The sequence below is a fragment of the Diospyros lotus genome, chromosome 11 (assembly GCF_014633365.1).
Source record: "Diospyros lotus cultivar Yz01 chromosome 11, ASM1463336v1, whole genome shotgun sequence".
NCBI lineage: Eukaryota > Viridiplantae > Streptophyta > Magnoliopsida > Ericales > Ebenaceae > Diospyros > Diospyros lotus.
In genome coordinates, this window is record NC_068348.1 from 28,368,162 (window position 1) to 28,389,017 (window position 20,856).

Below are 20,856 nucleotides of genomic sequence, written 5' to 3' on the forward strand. Positions count from 1 at the left end.
ATTAAATGATAACTAATGATTTGAATTGAATTAAATTAATTGGATGCGATATGAATTTTTAATTTTTTTAGTAAATTTTGAAGTTGATGTGAGGATAAAATGGTCAGAAAAGAAATGAAGGGGCGGGATCTGATCTGATCTGATATTGATGCAAATTAAACAGCGATTCCACGCTGCACTCACTTTACAGATTTTCTGTCGAATTGCTTTTGGGGTCCGTTTTCGAGCCTTTTCATGAAATGACAAAAAAAGGTTGCGCCTTTCCACAGCTGTGGGTCTCTGGCCGAAGCCATTAGCCATTGGGCCGTTGAAAGGTGTTGTTTCGTAATATCTCCCAACTCGAGGTGCATTTTCTCACGCTCTGCCCAGGCCACCAGAGCTTCAAAGCGGGAATAGGATCTTTCTTCCCGTTATTGTTTGAATTTCAAATACCGAACGGCCCATTCCAGATAATCCTCCCATTACCCAAAATTCTCTCTCTCTCTCTCTCTCTCTCTCTCTCTCTCTACAGTTTCAGCTTCTTCTAGCAACATTTCTCTATCTGTAAAATAGCCTCTTTTTCCAGCTCTTGAAGCCACTAAAAGAAGAGGTTTTGCGGACGATCTGAAGCTGTTACATTAATGGGTGGATCAGGAAAATGGGTAAAGGCTTTGATAGGTCTCAAGAAGCCAGAGAAAGATTACCAAGTAAGCCTATTTCTGTTCTTCTTCTTAAGCCGTGATATTTCTGTTCTGTTGTGGAAAATGTTCTTCAGTTATCTATCTCTAAATCTTTGAGAAAACTTTTATGGAGAACAATGTTTTTTGAATCTCCAAACTAGTAAAAAAAAATAAAAATTGGAAGGCTCATTTTTAGAAGTTTTTCAATCAATACAAATTCGAAAAATTGAAAAATTTGGGTTTTGGATTCGAAGTTGAACAAGTTCTCTAATGTTTTCCCTTCCTTCATGTAATCTTCTTCCTATTTCAGGGTGGTGGAAAGAGCAAGAAATGGAAGTTATGGAGGAGCTCATCTGGGGATCTGTGGAAGGGTTTGAGAGGGAATTATAGAGGTGGGGCTGCATCGGAGGGATCTGATTCTTCATCAGTCAATAATGATGCTTTTATTGCGGCGGTAGCCACAGTGCTCCGAGCTCCGCCTAAAGATTTCAGGGCTGTGAGGCAAGAATGGGCTGCAATTCGCATCCAAACTGCTTTCCGCGGCTTCCTGGTACATGGGTTTTCCTCCTTTCCGTCATTTCATCTGTTTGGTTTCTGAGAAAATGTGAAACAAAAAATAAGAAGGAACCGACTATTTTCTCATCCAGATTATTTTCTTTCTCGTTCCTTTTTTTTTTTTTTCTTTTGCGCGTGTCTTAGAAACTAAGAACTGACCATTTTTAACTTATGAAAAGAATAAATTTCTCATCGAGATTCTGTGTCCCAATGAGAATACCCGATGCAATATCTAAAGAGTATTGATTATGGGTTTTCATTAAAAGGAAAAAGAAAAGAACTAGTACAATTCACCGTCTTAAATTTTGCAGCGAAGGATGATGAGTAACATCAAAGCTAAAAATCCCAGGTTTTTTTTTCTGTTTAGCAAGGAGATCTATGGCACCAAAGGTTTACTGGATCTGTAGAGTGTTGATCTATGTAATAATTGCAAATTATAAATCAGTAGAATGATTAAAACCTTGAAACTCGCTGGTCTCTGGATGTAACGAACATAATCTGTTCATGATAAAAATGAATTTATTGGCTTTTCCCACTTTGGCTTATAAGAAAAGAAAATTGATTTTGTGTCTTAACTAGTTGAATAATTAGCAATGCACGAAATTTCCAGTTGAGCCTTGAAATTTTCAGATGAACCTGTTCTCAACTCAATCATGTTCAATCTAGTTATGCTGTATGTAATCAATGGTTTCCATGTGATAAATGAAGGCAAGGAGAGCCTTAAGGGCATTGAAAGGAGTGGTGAGGCTCCAAGCCTTGGTTAGAGGTCGGCAGGTCAGGAAGCAGGCGGCTGTGACTCTGCGATGCATGCAGGCTCTTGTTCGAGTCCAGGCTCGAGTTAGAGCTCGTCGAGTTCGCATGTCAATAGAAGGGCAGGCTGTGCAGCAGATGCTAGACGAACGTCGCACCCAGGCTGATCTCTTGAAAGAGGCTGAGGTACAAAGATATGCTTTACCTTTTTTGGGATAAAATTCAGTTCAAGTTTCCGTGAATTTCCCTTGCTTTCTTCTACATTTGCAGGAAGGGTGGTGTGATAGTAGAGGGACACTGCAAGAGGTTAAAGCTAAGCTGCAAATGAGGCAAGAGGGGGCCTTCAAGAGAGAAAGAGCACTTGCATACTCTCTTGCTCAAAAGGTATAAATTCAGAACCTTGTTAGGGTACCGAAGTGGTGAAGTACCCATTTCACCACTCGGCACCCCATTGGTGTTGCAAAAAATTAGTGTCCCATAAGTTGAACTCTTCTTTTGTCTTTGCTACCGTAAAGTGACTTAAATTCTCCATTTTCACAGCAATGGAGGTCAAGCCAGAATTCAGATTCAAGAACCAATCTGTCAATGTCTTCTTTCAAAAGTCAATTGATTGATAAGAATAGCTGGGGTTGGAGTTGGTTGGAAAGGTGGATGGCGGCGAAGCCATGGGAAAACAGATTGATGGAAAAAGTCCTCACCGATCCCTCAGAGGCAACTCCACCTTCAAAAATTTGTTTTGATAGTTCAAAATCTTCTGAAACATGCTCAGTGAAAGTCAGAAGGAACAATGTTACCACCAAGATTTCAGCGAAACCGCCCTTGGTAGGGCAAGTTACTCGCTCTTCTTCAAGCCCGAGTTCGGAATTTCGATATGGTGAGAGCTCTGCTTCCTCTTCAATCTGCACATCGACTCCTGTTTCTGGAAATACCATCATGGCTTCCGAGCGGACAGAGGAGAGCAATTTCAGCAGGCCGAGCTATATGAACCTGACACAATCAACCAAGGCTAAGCAGAGAAATTTGTCTACCCGAATTCAAAGGCAGTCCATGGATGAGTTTCAGTTTCTTAACAAGTCAACCGCATTCTCCAATGGGGACTTGAAAAGCAATGCCTGTTCTGATTACTCAGTCGACATGTCCAAGCAGATGAAACTGGGGGAAAAAGGGCTGTTGCTTCTATGATCCTTGGGTGTTACCAATTTCAACTGCTTGTTGTAACTTCTCAATTTCAGGATGTATTACTTCATAGCGGCTGTGCTATGAGAGCTAATCAGTACCAAAAACTAAGATGGTCATTTCATATTGTAAAGTAGTAAGTTTGGCTATTGAATCACCATTTCCTTTTTTCCATTAGTATCTGATGTTCATAGATCTGTTTGGATGAGATTCTTAATGTTTGAAGAAGAGTTTACAGCTACCGAGTGCATTCAAAACATGATGGAACTATAAAAACTTTCGAACTTCATTATCTAGAAAGGATTAACATACGTAACAGAGATATTCAGCCAGACTGAGCGATTTTTACGCTCTTTTGATGGCTCTAAGCTTGACGCCATGCTTGAAGTTAAGAACTATGCCGTAGTCGAGTTTCAATGGCTTTTCCATGTTGGGGGAATGCCGGAAAACATACTTACGATACAGGTGAATCAGCGAGAGCTTTAGCTCTTGCAGGGAGAACTTCTGGCCAATGCAGGCTCGAGGCCCAATTCCAAAGGGTATATTTGCGTAGGGGTGTCTCTGTTTTTCTTCTTCACAATTTGGATCAAATCTCTCTGGCTTGAACTTGTCTGGTTCTGGGAAATTCTTGGGATCTTTTGCTAGAACTCCAAGCGCCAACCAAACCCAGGTGCCCTGTTCATTCATGAAGGAATTCAAGACATCAGATGGCTGCACAGATTTCATCAAAATGAAAACTTCCCAGCATGCAATACCTTTGGCAAATGGTAGCCTCCTATCTCTACTTCCTTTGATGTCTCTCTTGCTACTAATGGGGAAACCGTGTAAAACCTCATCGCCTCCTTCACCACCTGCAACCGAGCAATCAGAGTGATCTCAGCAAGTACAAAAGAATGTTTCTTTGGCTAATTCTTTGAGCCTTGTATCAGATTGAGTGATGGCAGACTTGCCTGGTCTAGATAGGGAAATTTTAGCTGGAGATCAGTGGCAGTCGGCTGCTGATCGTGTGGACCGAACCCATCAATCTCTTCGAGCAGCTTCTTCTCGACTTCTGGATGCCCTGAAACTAGGTAAACAATCGAGGACAGAGTGAAGGAAGTTGTAGCCGATCCAGCAAGCAGATGCTCGTAAGTAACGGCACTGATGTAGTCTGGGGTGAAAACGTTTCTTGAGGCTGCTTCTGTCTCTCTTGCTCTCAGTATAAGTGACAAGAAGTCCTTTGAGCCGAGATCCTTGTCGTTCATTCTCTTCGCAACTATGTCTTCCAGCCGGCTGCTCAAATTCCGGTTAGTTCTGTCAACCTTCCAGTCCATCGTGCCCGGGATTCTTTTGAGTATCTGCCTGAATGGTTCTTGAAGGATCGGGACAAGCAGGCCCAATATGATCGAAAATGAGCCCGAAAGGTCCATCTTAAGATTTGTTGTGGAGTAAATGTGTTGGTTGATGAAATCCTGCTCTTCCTCATTGCTATCACCTCGATGACTTGAATTGTTCAGAGAGTCGGTTATTGATGATTTTGACTTCGAGAGGCCAAAGTCGACGCCGAAGGCGGCCTGCCCGATCACATCAGTGGCTAATTTGAGGGAGAGATCGGAGAAAACAATGTCGTCTTCTTTGTTAGAAGGCAGATCTTGAGTTGCAGATGTAATGTAGGATTGCATCGTTGGTATCAGCTTGGCCAGGTGCGATGGCTGGTAGACTGATAATATTGTGTTTCTCATGGTAGACCATCTCGAATCCCTGCAACCAATTCCTTCTTCATCAACCTCCGTCGGTTTGGGTGCGCTTATGATTGGCAAATTAAAATTCATGCACCCGACAAACAATATTTGACCTGTTTTTGCAGCAATACCTGGTGAAGAAGAGGCCCTTTTGATGAAGAGGGGAGGCTGAGATGGGAGAGGGAATACTTCTGTTGGGAATATCTTTGAATTTCTTGATCCCAACTTCCCTGCAAAGCTCTGGATCTGCCACAATTACCAGTGGTTGCCTACCCATATGAAATCTGCTCCACGCAAAAGATAATACAATTTGGAAGCTCGTCAGAGAGTAAGAGCGGTGGATTGCTTCTTGTATTACCTAAACTAAAAGCCCGCCACATTTTCTACTTTGTAAAAAGCTGTTTTTGCAGCTTATCGTATCTAATAAAGCTTAGAAAAAAGTAATCAGTTATATACTAGGGAGACTAGCTAGTGTATGATTAAGAATCATAAAGTAAGTATAACGTCATGGATTCTTACTCAAAAATCTTAACAAAGGTGCCTATTACTGTAAGCTTGAGTCGTGACAGTGATCAAGAAAATCTAACCTGAAAATAGGACCATATTGTTTGGCAAGGACTGAGAACAAGCCAGGACCATGCTTAGCAAGCAAGGGCAGGTTCCCTACCAAGGGCAGGGCCAAAGGGCCAGGCAGCCCTCTAACCCTCCAGTAGGGTGCATAGAAGTACCCTAAAACTGCAGCCACTAAAGCCGCAACAAGCCATGCAGCTGGAACCAGCCCCATCTTCTTCAACTCTTTTAGGGTTTCATTCATCAAATCCATGTCTTCCAGGGAGCAGGAGTCGAGATAGGGATGGAAGAGTGGAGATATATAAGCGGCGTTCCCAATGGGCCCTGTTGGTTTCATAATATGGTTCAATTATGATTTTGTTGGGCAATTGGCCAGTGTGGCTGTGATTGTGAGGGATTCAAAGATGGGACAGCAAAAATGGTGGGTCCACTCTTTAATGCGTTGATACTTATTTAAGTTAAGAAAATAAAGCCCAGCTAGTGAGAAATTAAGAGGATTTGAAGAATGAAATGAGTTGAGTGGGTGACCCAATTTATCACGTAATATGTTCTCTTATTTTAACAATGTTATGTTTATGTACAGTTAATAATAATATATTAAATTTTAATTTTATTATAAAATAAATTAATTTATAAATCTTTTATAACTCATATATCAAATCTTAAATCTCAAATCAAAATTTTATTCCTCTTATTTCATTTTTGGAGTGGAAGATTTGTTATATTCTATAAATTTTTCTCATAAGGGGATTTAATATTTCTTTTTTTTCTCATATGATTAAATTATTTTAATAGTATTTCACACATTATTTTAAATTAAGAGTCACTTAGATTTTATAACAAAAAATTATATTTCTAATTTGATGTTTTTTTATATGGCTTGCAACTCTTTCTTCTCTATTAATACACTTGTTTTTACACAAATTAATACTTTATTATCTAATATTTTGTGCTATAGAATAAAAGGCCAATCTTATAAGTGCTTTATAAAGCTTTTCTTGAAAGGAATTTCATAAAATGGTTGGTTATACATTTCTATTTTAACTATTTTCTCATAATTTTATGGATAATCTTCTTTCTTAATGTGTATATGGACCAAATCCTAATTAAAAAGATTTAGTGGGAAACCAGATAGAGACCCTAAGAGAAAAAGTTTAGAGCTGAATAATACATCGAATGAATACGTATACTAATAGTAGGCTAATCATGAAACTCACATAAAACAAATTTGGAGTAAAAAAAAAAAAAAACAAATTTGTCGAGAAAATGACCCAAGAGACCCTATCTGTCAAAGGATTCCCAAGAAACCCCCTTGGCAAATTGAAAGAGGTTTCAAGAAACTTTCTCGAATAGTCTCTTGTGAGTCAATCTCTTGATATTAATGCAAATCGTTATCTCTAGAATCTTCTTCTTCTGAAAGTTGGAATAGCCAATCCTAATATAGACGAAAACTTTGTCACTTGTCAACCATCACCATCACTTATATAAATAGAAGGTGACGCCTTCTCCACAAGTATGAGACAAATACCACTACTAATGCTATGCAATCTCTAGTCTTCTACTTATAGCGAATTTGACTTAAGTATCGAATGGTTTGCGTTGGGAATGCCCAATACCTTCTAATTGCATTCTTTTTTGTAACACCTTGACGGCTTAAAGATGATTTCCCAACATCTAAAATTCTATTATTGTGGTCGAATAATAATAATTGACATCGTCTATAGGAATTCGTCTAAAAAATCAAACACAATGGTTCGCACAAGATATCAAGCAACCAAAAATAGGCAATGTGAGGAAGGTCACGATGTTGATGGTTCCCCTAATCCTTATAGGTCATGAGAGACTCTATTGAAGGGGTTCTTAGGGCCTCTAGGACTACACCTACGACTATTCTTTTGACTGATTATGAAGTCTTGAGACAACAACAACTGTACACAAACATAAACCCAATCACAAAGCCCATAAAAAACAAATTTAAAGTAAAAGAAGAACAAATCTATCGAGCAAAAGGAGTCAAGAGACCTCATTGATCAAAGGGTTCCTAGGATACCCCCAATGGAGGTCTCGAGAGACTATCTCAAGTAGTCTCCCATGAGGCATACCCCTAATATTAATGTAAATTGCTATTGCCAAAGTTTTTTTCTTGAGAGTTAGAACAGTTAATCTTGAGATATACCGAGATATGGCACAAACAAATATCACTACAAATGTTCTGTAATTTTTTCTGGTCTTCTATTTTTGGCGAATCTAATTTAAGCATTAGAGTTTTCGCAAAAAATACCTTACACCCTCTTATTGCCTTCTTTTTTGTAGTATCTTAACAACTCGAAACCAATTTCTAACATCTAAAATTCTATTATTGTATTTGAACAACACCACTTATTAATCTCTATTATTTGTTTTATACTACTTAATTTAGTGTTCTCATAAAAAAAAAATTGGAATAATTTTCTCACTAACAAGTAATCATTGCTAATTGATATCTCTTCCCACTGATGACGAACACACTTTGAATAATTAATCAACTACAACCCATTAACGCTGTGCCATTTTTGCGTGCCATTTTTGCACTTTGTTCTTCTCCTTCTCCTCCCCTAGGCATTGCACAGTGAAGCCAACTCACGCACTTCATATAATATTATAATGGAGCCACTGTGCTAGTCCCATGGTTCACCAATCGAAACCAGCCTCTTCATAAATTTTTTATGTATTATAATATGGTATTTTTATAATTATGAATTATTTTAATAAGCATTTTTCTCTAATACATGTGGTGTGGATGAGATGCATCTTAATTTATCATCAACTTGACAAAGTATATATTAACATGGAAGACAAACGAAAGATAGGTCACATCCCCAGATTGACACATTTGGTTAAGGATCTATATATAAAATAATGATACCCTCAAGATAATATATCTAGCTCTTTTTTTTATTCTTAGCTATTGCTATACAACACTTGCTCTCTTCGCTAATATGGTGCTGAAAACTCTTTCTAAGACTAATACCGAACATCTCTCTTGTACTAACTTGCAGGCCAATCTTGGCTGTAATTCCACATCTATCATCAACATGATCATTGATGACACATTTATTTTGATGTTGGGGACAAGCTTATAATTAAATAATGGAATAGTATATGACAAAACCTAAGGCAGCCATTAATGGTGGTGAATAATTGGTGTGTATTTTGGAAGTTGAAAACGACCTATGCGTGGCTGAAAATGAGAAAGATGGATTGGCCCATGAGTGGTAGGGCAATCTATATTATATCTCCGGCTGAGGGGGAGTGAAATGACACATGATTCCACCTCTCTAAATTGATAAATCTACTGACCTCACCAATCCGTATTCCTTATTTTATGTATTGAGTCTTCAAATTTATGGCACCACAAGCATTTGTTATAGTAACTAATGATCGTTTGCTGCTGTTGAAATCCTTCTCTTTTTAATCGTTCCCTTGTTTTGTTTCTTCTCCCTCTTCTTAATTAATTTGACTAGATTGTTTAATCAAAAATATTATTTTGACACTCACTAAACTTAGTTCCAACTCTCGTGTCTACAAACTCACTCGAATTAGAACCCAACAAACTTATATAAATGTCCAAATAAGTTAACTTTGCTCTAATTATTTTGGGCAAAATGATAAAATCCTGCCCCTTCACAAAGTGTTATTTAATAATAACAAATGTAAAGAATCAAATATTGGTTCTTATATTCTTTTGATGATTTTTTTGGTTGTTACATTTATTATTATTTCACTATTGCCTTGGGTATTACTTATAAATATATATATCAAAAAATAAAGTAAAATAAATACACTTTACGAAGGATATTTATTAAATTCAAACGTCTTTAGACATAGATTTTAGTTATGTTAGATTGATTCATCTTTATATAATTAGATTGATAATAAATTTAAAATTACACATTTAAATTATGTCAAAAAATTTATTAAATCCAAATTAACTCATATTTTATTAAATTCAAACCAACCCATCAAATACCACTCCCGTCCACTGTGTAAGAAAGCCACTTCTGGCGGCATGAATATCGGAACCCTAGATGAATAGGTGCTAGCTCCTAGCCCACGTCCACCAAAGTGTACCCTTCAGAATAAAATGACCAATTTAATTTTTTTTCTTTTATTAATATATATTAGATTATTAATTTAATTTTGTGTAGTTAATAAAGAGAAAAAGAAAATAGATGACGAAGAAGAAATTAATGGAAGAATCCCAGGAAGCAGGATTAATTATATTATTATATAGACATACAAGCTATAGCTTGTTATATTACTTATTCATTTCTTAAAATAGAAAAAGATATACAAAAGACAATATTTCAAATGATAAATTAGCCAAAAAAATTAATGAACTATTTTAATGGTGTTTTCAAATTTAGATTAACTTTTATTTTTTTTAATAAGCAGATCCAACATATTAATTAAATGCTTTCAATAATAGACCATGATTTATGAGGTCAAAATTTTAATTTGGTCTTAATAGTCTATTATTAAGATTATTTAATAAGGTGGATGAAACTGTTAAAAAAATTATAAATCAACCTAAAATCAGATAAAAGTTTAATATTTCAGTTATTCACTGTATAGCTAATTAATACAGTTTAAGCCACACCCACACCCAGAAATTATTCATGTTTATAACCCACACCCAGAAACACCTGCCGATTGGGAGTAGCGAGTTCAACTTTCCCGAGAAAAAGTAAGGGAAGCGAGAAAGTAAGAGAGAAAATGGAGGAAAGTTGGAACCTGAAAACAGGGCCATAACGCTTGGCAAGGACGGAGAAAACATCTGGGCCATACTTGGCCATCAAGGGCAGGTGCCCTAGCAAAGGAACAGCTGGAGGGCCAGGCACCTTTCTCACCTTCCAATATGGCCCATAAAAATACACCAAAGCTCCGCCAGCCATCACAGCCAGGATGGTGAAGATCAAAGAAGGCGCCATGGACATCGTCTCCATTGCCCTTTCAACTGTTTCTCTGACAACAGCATCCATTTTAGAGAGAGAAAGAGAGAGACGGGGGGGGGGGGGGCTTAATTAATTTGGAGAAGATGAACAAGACGTACTGGACAAGGGTTGGAATATAAAGGACGGTTTGGGAATAAAAACAAGGCATCTCTCTTCATGTGGATTGCTTGTCTCTGTGTTTTATTCTGAGGAATGAGCATTAAGAAATGGTGGGGGGCCCTTTTTCTCTATTTTTTTTTTTTAGTTTTATTTACACGGATAATTTAGTTTTTGGGTGGGTGAAAACTGAGCAGAAAATAGACTATTTTATGTTATATTATCTTTCTGCGGTGACATCTAATCTCACATATATATTGTCAACCCACTTTGGAGTTTTAGGGTTTGGAAGAGGACAACTCCTTTAGGCCATCTCTTCCAAGTTTCTTCATAACTGACCACTAGCTAGAAAGAAACAACATGAATTAGTTTAAGTTGCATATATATATTTAACGAAAAATATTGTGATATTTTTACTTTTCAGTAAATAAAATAATAAAACCCATGTCCAATTTATATATGTACAAAAAGATATATTTTTTTTATGACTTCACCAATAATTAATAAAGGAAACAAACATGCATATTTTGAGATACTATATATATATATATATATATGTCTGTGTGCGTGTGATTGGAATTTCACAGCAAGACCACACAAATGTAAAGGTCTATATATATATATATATATTCCAAAGAAGCTTGAAAGAGATATATAATTGGAGAATAAAGGGGGCGGTTTGATTTTAGAAGGGGTATGGGTGGGGGTGAAGAGGTCGAACCACTGATGATGAGAAGTATATTATATAATTGGGTGGAATTAAGCTGATCCAAAACTATGACTACGAGATTGTAGCAGATATGTATTGTCTTTATGGAGTTAGGTCTGTTTCAATTCTTTAATGCCTTTTACTACTACTACTACTACTACTACTAGTTCCTTGTTGACAAAGCCACTTCACTTGAGGTTCTTTATTTTAATCACTCTCTCTGTGTGCCTGGTTCATGTTTCTATTTTGTTTCTTCAATAATATTTTCTGATTACTTTCTAATCCAAACAAAAATTATATATGACTGCCAATTACCAAAATTCCATGTTAAGTTCAACACTCAATCTTTAGATCGATCTTTATTCAAGTTCTATTCTAACTAGGCTGCCAATTTGGTGGCAAGGATAAAAAGAAATCAAATCCTCTCGAGCTATGTACGTAAGAGAAGAGAAGGGATTGTGAAATGGTGTTGGCTTATCCATATTGCCAAGAAATATTTAAGTTGTTAGACGACGTGAGGGCAAATAACTCTATTGCGGGATCATCTCAAACACCAAACACCAAACTTTGGGGCACGCCTCAAAAGCTTGATGTGATCTCTATGTGTGTGTGTGTGTCTGTATATATATATATATATATATATATTCTATTATGCAATTAAACTTTCTTATTTTAATCCTGATTAAATATATTCAATTATATATTTGAATATATTATATATACAGGATGTATCCCTATAATTATATATACATAAATTTAACGATGAAAACAAAACTATAGATTATTTAAATATATACTAAATAAACTCATAGTTACCCACAATAAGCCCATAACCTTGCCAAATTAAAGCAGTAGTCATCAACCTTCCATACTTTCACAATTCCATCCAAAAACATTAGCCCCCATTTCGTGGGGTTTTATTTGGTTTTATGTTCTGATACACTGCAATTATTAAATTATTACACATTTAGTCTTCAATTTGTTAACTAATAAAAGGAAATTATATATAAAATCAGAATAAAAATTAAAAAATTCTGTCAAACCCTGATCAAGTACTAATTAAGGTGCTCACTTATGTTTTCTTTAATTAATATTATATATATATATATATTCCGCTTTCAAAAGAAAATTATTCTCCAGTCCCTGTACAAATGGGTAAGAAATGAGAATATCCTTCATTTGGAATGACACTGCTGCTGCTTGGGATTCCTTTGAGTGAGTTTGTCTTGTTGCTGCTCTTACTAGAAAATAGATGGTTTGTTATGAATTATTAATGTTATTTCATTCATAATTTATCAGCAACATATTTGAAACATAACTTTCGTATAAAATTCTCTTTCTTTTACTTGCTAAAAGGGAGTCTGAAATTTCAAGAAACATCCGGATTCAACTAATTAACTCGAGCCCACCCATAAGATCAGGCACAATGCAATTAACAATTTTGTTCAAAGTTCATATAATCAACACGTTAATTAATGGTGCCATCTAAGGGTTTTAACATATTCTTCCGATCCAGTCTTTTATAGAAAAATCGTTGATCTCCTTATTCCTTAAACCCGAAAAAGCATCATGGGAGACTTTAAGTGACTTAACAGTACTTTTAAGACCCGTAAAATTAGAACTCAAGACTCCAAGGTTTATAACACAACTACCTACTATTATAGGGTACCACCTTGATGGGTATGTAGAATTCTTACACAAAATAATATGATTCATTAATATTTATCAATTAGTAGGAAAAATAGAATAAAATGATAGCCATCTCAAAAAAAATAAAAAAAAAATATAACATTGATTTTTGTTCGGGCTGGGTTTCCTCTATTGTAGAGATGGCCCATTAATTTCTATTTAATCATTAATTAAGTAAAGTAAAGTCCATATGAGTTAATATGAGTTAGGCTTATATGGAAGATCTAAGGGTATTTTTGTCCTAAAAATATCAAGTATTAAAGAGTTTTAACCCTTTCTAATGTGCATACCGTACACTAAGAAAAAGATGGAAAAAAAGTACAGAATTTGAAAAAAGAAGTACAGTCCACTTTTGATCAAAAGGCTTTTGGGATTCAATCGATAGTCCGATTTAACTGAAATTTGATTAGTGTATTCATAACGCACAGCTCTATAATCTGAACGATAGATATTAGTTTTAGAGTTCTCAGTTAATAGGTTTTTATAGTAGTTTTTAAACTTTTTTACTCGATTAGATTTCTCTTATTTCTTATTATAGTTGTTTGATTTCAAGGATAATTATTCTTAAAAAATTATTATTATGTGTCTCTAGTTATTAATAATTAGAGAAGACTTTCGTGTGTTCTCATTATTTGTTTGATAGCGAAAGTTTTGGGTAAACTCCAATCCTTTGGTTTGTACTCCTTGCATTGAGGGAGTTTTTTTTAACGTAAAATTTTGGTATTCTTGTAATTAATTGATTGCTAAATTTTTTCATATTACTCTATCTTTACTTAATTTAACTCTTACTAAGTTCACACAAGAATGAAAAAAAAAAAATATTTGGACATCCTTATATTAAATTGTTAATTTGACATATTTTTCTCCCAACAATATTTAGCAAATGAAAAAAAAAAAAAAAAGATGGCTTTATTTCCTAACAACCAAAAAAAAGGGTTTTTCACATAAATTTCTTAAAATTTATTTCATATATGTATTTTGTAAGTTGTTATATACACCCAATAGATTTATTGAACATCCATTCAAACGATAGTGATTATGAGTTGTAATGGATCAAAAAATATGGGCTTTTCAAATGAAGTAAACATAGGTTATGGTTGGTTTTCTTTGATGGCGCAACCATATGCCATTACCCATTGGGCCACTCGAAGTTCCCCCTTCAATTCTACCATTTGACCCGCGAAGAAAAAGAACCCGACCCACAATGGATGGGCGAATTGACTCTTTTGTCAAATTTATATGGTTTTGAAATTAAAATGAGTATTTTGAAAGTTAAAACATGATTATAGATAAAAAAAAAAATGAAGTATGCTTGACGGTGAGCATGAAGTCGAAATTAATAAATAAAAATTCAAGAAATTAATTAAATTTGGAAAATCTATTTGGTTGGAATAATACTTTATTGACACGAAAATATTTGATCTGCTACGTGTACGGCCGATAACGCTGCTTTTTTGCAACCATGACGTTGGACGTGGCCCACGTGAGGGGACAAAGATTCAGACAGTTATGTCACACGTGGTCCCTACGTGGAGCTGTCATGTCAGGTTACATCACCCCATGTGTCAGCCACGCTCCCTGCGATATCGCCTACACGCAACTCCAGTCCTTTTGTACACGTCGGACTATGAATAGGTTTAAGAAATGAATTTGATTTTACGATAATAAATATTTATTTTATTTTACTTTTAATTTCAAAATACATATTTTTTTACTTGTGTTAGACACAATTTTAGGGTTTCTTAAAACAGTAAATTATAAAAATAAAGATAGACAAATTCACCTTATCTGTAAATAATTTTTTTTTCATTTTCTCTAACAACATTAGAAATTAATTTTTCAATAAAAAATAATAAGATTAATTTATTTTTTTATTTTTTTCTAATTATTATTACTTTTTAGTTGTCCCATCAATTAAAAGGACAAGTCATACGATAAGGGATAAATTATACTTAGCATCTTTAAAGTTTAGATAATTAAAAGATAAAAATAATGTTGATATTTACAAAATTACAATGATTTCTCTTTATTTTTCAACTTTAATTATATATTTTTATTATTAAAATTATTAATATAATAAAAATAACATCACATCCGTCTTTTTTTTATCATCCTTATTTTTTAATAAATTGATCCAAATTCAATAATTTATCGATTTATTTCTCTTTCTCTAGCTCGATGAAGGTTAAATTGTTGTTGAATTAGAAAAAAATAGATAAAGAACCATATTTCACCTAGTTCTACACGAGAAGGAAGGTGAAGGGGAGAAAAAATGTAAGGATTTTTTTGTTATATTGAAATTCTTAACATTTATAAAATAATAATAGAAAAAAAAAGTGTAATTGGAGTTCTAAAATTAAGAAAAAATATGTGTCGTTACTTAAATATTAGAAATGTCTTTAATTTTTAATTTATAAATTTTATACTTTGTAACAAATTGCTTGTCACTACATTTCAAATTTTGTCATCATAACTACTAAATTTTGATTTATATTATATTTTAATATTTCTTTTAAATTTTTTAAAAACTATATTAAAATAAACTAACATGAAATGTATCAATATAAACCTCAAGATGACTTAATTATGGTGTTTATATTAATTTTAACATTAAGTGACTTTTAAATTTATGTTATTGTATATCATGTATGTTTCAATTAACAAAAGTTAGTGAAAATTAAAAAAAAAATTAAATTATAATAAAAAATAAAGTTTAAGATTGTGGTTACAAAAACTAAAATATAAATTTAAAATTTGCTTGTGCCCATTGCTATCTCCCCTTGTTTATTGTGCAAATTTCTACGTTGACCAATTATTAAGGTATCGTTATCCTAGTTAAATAATATGTAAAATATATCTTCTTATTAATAATATAATATCTGTATTTTAAATTTATAAATCAAGATATTTTTTATGAATGTCATTTATTGATTTTATAATTTTTACCTTCGAAGAATGAGCTAATTGTATCGACCCCATATTCCTGTTCTTGACCCATCCCACCATTTTCCATTCCCATCCTTGTTGCACTATTTCTATTAGGTTTTTAATAAATGAGTATTTATTAAGAATTATTTAGACAAAAATATATTTAAAATAGAAAAATTATATAATGTAATGACCACTTTATCCACCTATCCAAATGAGCTGTCAAGAATGAGAATCCCGTGGGTTGTTAAAATCTTTTGTTTGACCGGCTGACCATCTAAGGCTTCGGGTTGATTGATGTGAACGCGCGCGTGCCACACGAATCCCGGAGAAGTTATCTTTCGCTTACGTTAAGTCATGAATAATAATAATAATAATAATAATAATAACAATAATAATATAATTATAATAGTTTCCGCATGCATCGGAGGAGGAGTTTTGAGTGCCCTTCACGCCTGTCCGGTACGCGTGAGTCACCTCCCCCTCTTTTTTTTCTTTCTTTGTCTTTTCTGAAACGCATGGCTCCACTCGCCTTCTCGTAGAGTGCAATCAACGCTCCAACTCCAACTACTTCTCGTAGATTGCAGATCAGAAGAGAGATCTGCTACTGCTAGCAGCCTAGCATGGGCACTTTAAGATTATAAGTTATTACTTGAGTAATAATTTTGATTAGTGAATTGACCAATTGAATTGTTGATTTCTACTCAAATATTTAAGTTGCTTTCACGCAACACTAAATATGAATGTGATTGTATTAAAAAAAAGCAAATCCGGATCGACAAACATGGTCTTACTATAATAACTGAGGAGTGATGCAATACGCAGGCCATCTATGGCAGACAGACGCCATATTCACCTCCATCGACGGCTCTGCTTTAACCACCAATTACATGATGATTTATAATTAGCCCCGGAAAATGCCCAACTACGCGGACACCTACGACTGGCCAGCCCATGAATGCAGGTGGGGTGGGCCGTGCATGCTGCTCTCTTTCCTCCACCACCATTATCTCCACGGCCGAAGGAAAAGCGGGAGGAGCTCCACGTGTCGGCCATCCGACGGAAAAGTGTCGCCGTCCCAGTTCATTCAATCTGATTACGTAAGAGAGAGAAAGGTCTACGACTATGGGGCCCGCAGGAGTTCCCCGTCCGAGGCATGTGATGACGTAATCGGCAATTAATGCACCGTCACTCCATGTGACCGCGGCCCACGCCAATCGCCTCCCCAGTATTTCCGAGTTGTATGTTTCCCCACGCGCTTTCTTTCTCACTCGCCTCATTGTCGTCACTGTGGATGGATTATTAATTGTACTTGATCCAGGTATGAAGTATAGACAATTTCGATTAAAATTTAATGTTTAGGGACGAGACCCGAATTTCCTAAAGTCCTCGAATCAAACACCAGATTAATTAGGATCGAGATCAGATTGGTTCGGTCCTAACTAATTCTAAATATTTTTTTTTTGGTTTTTCATTATTAAATTTTATAATTTAATGTATTATATATTATGTATATTATTGATAAATAATAATATTATATTAATTACAACTAAACTTTGGTTTTGAATTGATCCTAGACCAAGCCAAACCCAAAAATCGGTTGAAAACTGAAGTCTAATCAATCTAGATCAAAATTTAAACACCCCCGTGGATAGAAAATTTCATGACAAATAACACAAACTATAGGAATTTGAATGCAATTTTGTTAACATTTAAGAAATGGTGGTCTTTTGTAAAAAAAAAAAAAAAAAAAACTCAAGAATATTAAAAGATATGAAATACAAAATCTGCTTACAAATGATTAAGTAAAAGAGTATCGATACGAATACAATTTATTCATATATTTTTATATGGTTAGATAGTGTTTGTTAATCAATATATAAATAAAAAAAATGACATATAAAAAATATACCAGATAAATATATTTTTTATTATATTTGTTAAATTTATCTAATGATTATTAAGAAAAAAATCACGTGATTTCTTATTTTTGACTTTTCAGATAAATTTTTCTTGAATTATAAAGATAAAAAAATGACGTATATATCATTTAGTATATTTAAAAAATTAATAAATAATTTGATAAAAATTTTAAAATACTTTTTAACCTAATCTTGATATAATTTATCTTACTCGTTTTAACAAACGTTATGTAGTGCGTTAATTATTTATAAAAGGCCAATTCATGTTGCGGGCATAAGTCATGGATGATTACGAGCTTTTAGTTAAACCCGCATTTATTCTTATTTGACAAAGATCCCAAATTAGTTAACAAGATTCCAAACTAAAAATACAAAAATTGCAAATATGGCAAACAAGTGATGAGCTGGGGTTAATATCAGTAAATCACGAGTTCGATATTCTACTTGTGCAGCAAGGGTCAAAGACTCGTCTATAATTTATTTCTTATGTCGAAATTGAGGGCACGAGCGGCGAGAGGCCAAACAAAAATGGTAATCCCAAAAACTTTAAATGTGTTGGCTCATAATTTGATATAATAAATAAATAAAAAGTTTTTTAATAATGGGTAAAAGAATTCAATGAATATCCGTTATTAAAAATCAAGGATCAAGAATTTAAGATAATAAATTAATAAATATTTATTCCAGGATGGAAAATGAAAAGAACACAAGTGTGGGTAAGTAGTATATTGCTAAATTAATTAATAGAGGAGGCGGTTTAACAAGGAGATTAGGGGGGGAGAGAAGTGCAGTCGCAGGGAGTGGGAGTGGGAAAGGTGATGGATTGGGGGATCGGAAAATGAGGAAGTGGAAGTGGGAATTACGTAAGACACACATATATAGGTTTGGTTTTCTTTTTATTTTGTTGATGTAACGAATCCCAGCTCTCTCTCCCCTCTTCCACTCCCTTATAAATCCCCGTTTCCACTTGCTCCCCCTCTCCTTCGTTGACGATATTCCCTCCCCCCCTCTTTCTCTCTCTCTCTCAAACAACAAGATTCACCACCGCCGGCGATGCAGGGAGTCCGCAGCTGCCGGCCGCTCTCCGACGGCGGAGTCCGCCTGGAGCTCACCCCGAGCGCCGCCTCGCCGCTGGCCTTCGACTTCGAGGAGTCGGCCGAGACCAGGATCCAGCGCCTGATTTCGGAGAATCCGGTGGTCATCTTCAGCCGATCCGGCTGCTGCATGTGCCACGTCATGAAGCGCCTCCTCTCCTCCATCGGCGTCCACCCCACCGTCATCGAATTGGACGACGACGATGAAATCGCCGCCCTGCCCACCGCCGCGGGCGGCGGCCCCCCTGCTGTGTTTATCGGCGGAGCTCTCGTTGGTGGCCTGGAGAGCCTCGTCGCCCTCCACCTCGGCGGCCACCTCGTCCCTAGGCTCGTCGAAGTTGGTGCTCTCGGGGTCTCGGTATTGTAATTCTGGTTTCCTCTCGTGGGTACTGTTGTAATTCCCTTCCATCAAAACCCCCCCTCCCTCCTCCTCCTCCCCCCCCCCCCCCCCACCCCCCAACCACCAAAAAAAAAAAACCAAGTCAATTGGTAGTGAAAAAATATATATATATAATTAGTTTTCTAATTTGTTTTTCTGATCAGTGGGTACCTTGTAGTAAATAGCTTTAGACTTTGTGCATATGATCAAGAAATGAATGGCTATGATAAATGGGTTCTCTCTCTTCTTGTTGGTCCATATATAGAACATTGGAATAACAAACAAATTTGGTTACAAAATAAGAATACAACCTTATCAGTATTATTATTCATATTTATTTATCAAAATTAATCATGTTCCATAATTGAAATGGAGAGATTTATTGGAGGAAATTGAAGATTCGTGAAGTCATTTCATTGAATTGAGGCCGAGGGTGGACGAATATTCTAGAATTTATTTAATAAGGCATTTGTTGGACTAATCTTGGACGAGCAGTGGCTTCTTCAGTTGTCTTTTCCTTTTACTGGAATACACCACTATATATACCCAAAGTATAATTTGAGCGATCCCTCTCCAAGTAACCAACCAGCACAGCTTCCAAGTACCCAATTGCCAATCCAAGTTCACCCAAACAATAATAATAAATCCAGTTCTGCTTGGTTCTTCTTGGCTTTAGTCAGTGTACTTTCATTCTGGCTGTCATCCTTCTTATCCCTCCCTCACAGTATTTGGTCCAACTCTTCCCCCACAAGTAGCATCATATCCATGTCTATGCCTATGAGCACAGATACGGGACACCATATTTATATCATCTGTGTTAATTGTTTAAATAATTTTGAAGCGTCACAAAGTATCAAAAGATTCAAAATTGTACTTCAAACTTATAAATATATACATTTAAAATTCATAAGTTAAAATTGTGAGTGCATTTAACTACTCTAATCTAATTAGTAATCAACTTTTTTTCTAATCTTCTTTGTCCCTCCTAATTAGGTTCATATGTGAAGGGTATAAAAGTTAAAGAGTCATCCAATCAAAACATGAAAAAATAAAAGAATTATGCAACTACTAAATTGTAAAAAGGAAAATTCCCACTTTTTAATCTTTCAAGGGTCTGCATATATAGGCGTCACGTGTATCTCTTACTAGAGTGCCCTCTTGAATTATTTTTAAAAAAAAAATTAAAAAGTATCAAGTATGCATGTGGGTGTATTTAATATATACATGTTGAAAATATTTGTAGTGTCTATAATACGCTGACGGCACCAATACAACCACCCTTAGAAAATCTTCATGCTTTATAGCATTATTTATGTCCTCAAAAGAGGTGATAATATTCAATTTTAAGCTTAGATTTCATGATAAAAGATTATAATGATTATATATTTTGCTATTTAGATTCAAACTTTTTTAACCTAATAATATAAGTTCACATATAAGTTTTTGTGTTTTTATTTGATGGGTAAAGTTTGTGAGCACATGTATTTTATAAGTCTACTTAGTATATGCTTAAAGAGAATCATGAATTTCTTAAAGGCAAATGCTAGGGTTGAGCCGAGTAAGTGGCTAATCCTATAAGAAGATATGATTTTATGTTAATTATTTTGGAATTGA

At 35.0% G+C, this 20,856-nt stretch overlaps 3 protein-coding genes across 4 annotated transcripts; 2 read left to right on the top strand and 1 right to left on the bottom strand.

Annotated features, from left to right (window-relative positions):
- The first annotated feature begins 182 nt into the window (after positions 1-182).
- Positions 183-5,148, top strand: LOC127813022 (protein IQ-DOMAIN 6). The gene is made up of 5 exons (XM_052353697.1): positions 183-686; positions 970-1,209; positions 1,923-2,150; positions 2,235-2,348; positions 2,505-5,148. The coding sequence occupies exons 1-5, from the start codon at positions 621-623 to the stop codon at positions 3,144-3,146; spliced, it is 1,290 nt and encodes a 429-aa protein (XP_052209657.1). The 5' UTR covers positions 183-620; the 3' UTR covers positions 3,147-5,148.
- LOC127813020 (cytochrome P450 711A1) lies at positions 3,405-10,555 on the bottom strand. Of its 2 annotated transcripts, none has more exons than XM_052353693.1 (5): positions 10,205-10,555; positions 4,993-5,145; positions 4,091-4,880; positions 3,896-3,991; positions 3,405-3,815 (listed from the first exon to the last, which is right to left on the bottom strand). In XM_052353693.1, the coding sequence occupies exons 1-5, from the start codon at positions 10,450-10,452 to the stop codon at positions 3,486-3,488; spliced, it is 1,617 nt and encodes a 538-aa protein (XP_052209653.1). In that variant the 5' UTR covers positions 10,453-10,555; the 3' UTR covers positions 3,405-3,485. The 2 variants fall into 2 exon arrangements, with proteins under 2 accessions (XP_052209653.1, XP_052209652.1); XM_052353692.1 differs by lacking the exon at positions 10,205-10,555 and adding an exon at positions 5,449-6,075.
- Positions 10,556-18,567: 8,012 nt separating this feature from the next.
- Positions 18,568-19,485, top strand: LOC127813277 (glutaredoxin-C6-like). The gene has a single exon (XM_052354167.1). It carries the CDS (start codon positions 18,823-18,825, stop codon positions 19,228-19,230), a length of 408 nt encoding a protein of 135 aa, XP_052210127.1. The 5' UTR covers positions 18,568-18,822; the 3' UTR covers positions 19,231-19,485.
- Positions 19,486-20,856: the final 1,371 nt, after the last annotated feature.

Coding starts and splice junctions, on each gene's coding strand:
- LOC127813022 (XM_052353697.1), top strand. CDS start 621: ATGGGTGGATCAGGAAAATGGGTAAAGGCTTTGATAGGTCTCAAGAAG. Junction 687..969: donor AGCCAGAGAAAGATTACCAA/GTAAGCCTATTT, acceptor TTCCTATTTCAG/GGTGGTGGAAAGAGCAAGAA. Junction 2,349..2,504: donor CATACTCTCTTGCTCAAAAG/GTATAAATTCAG, acceptor CCATTTTCACAG/CAATGGAGGTCAAGCCAGAA.
- LOC127813020 (XM_052353692.1), bottom strand. CDS start 5,768: ATGAAACCAACAGGGCCCATTGGGAACGCCGCTTATATATCTCCACTC. Junction 4,881..4,992: donor AAGGGCCTCTTCTTCACCAG/GTATTGCTGCAA, acceptor AATTGGTTGCAG/GGATTCGAGATGGTCTACCA. Junction 3,816..3,895: donor GAGGCTACCATTTGCCAAAG/GTATTGCATGCT, acceptor ATGAATGAACAG/GGCACCTGGGTTTGGTTGGC.
- LOC127813277 (XM_052354167.1), top strand. CDS start 18,823: ATGCAGGGAGTCCGCAGCTGCCGGCCGCTCTCCGACGGCGGAGTCCGC.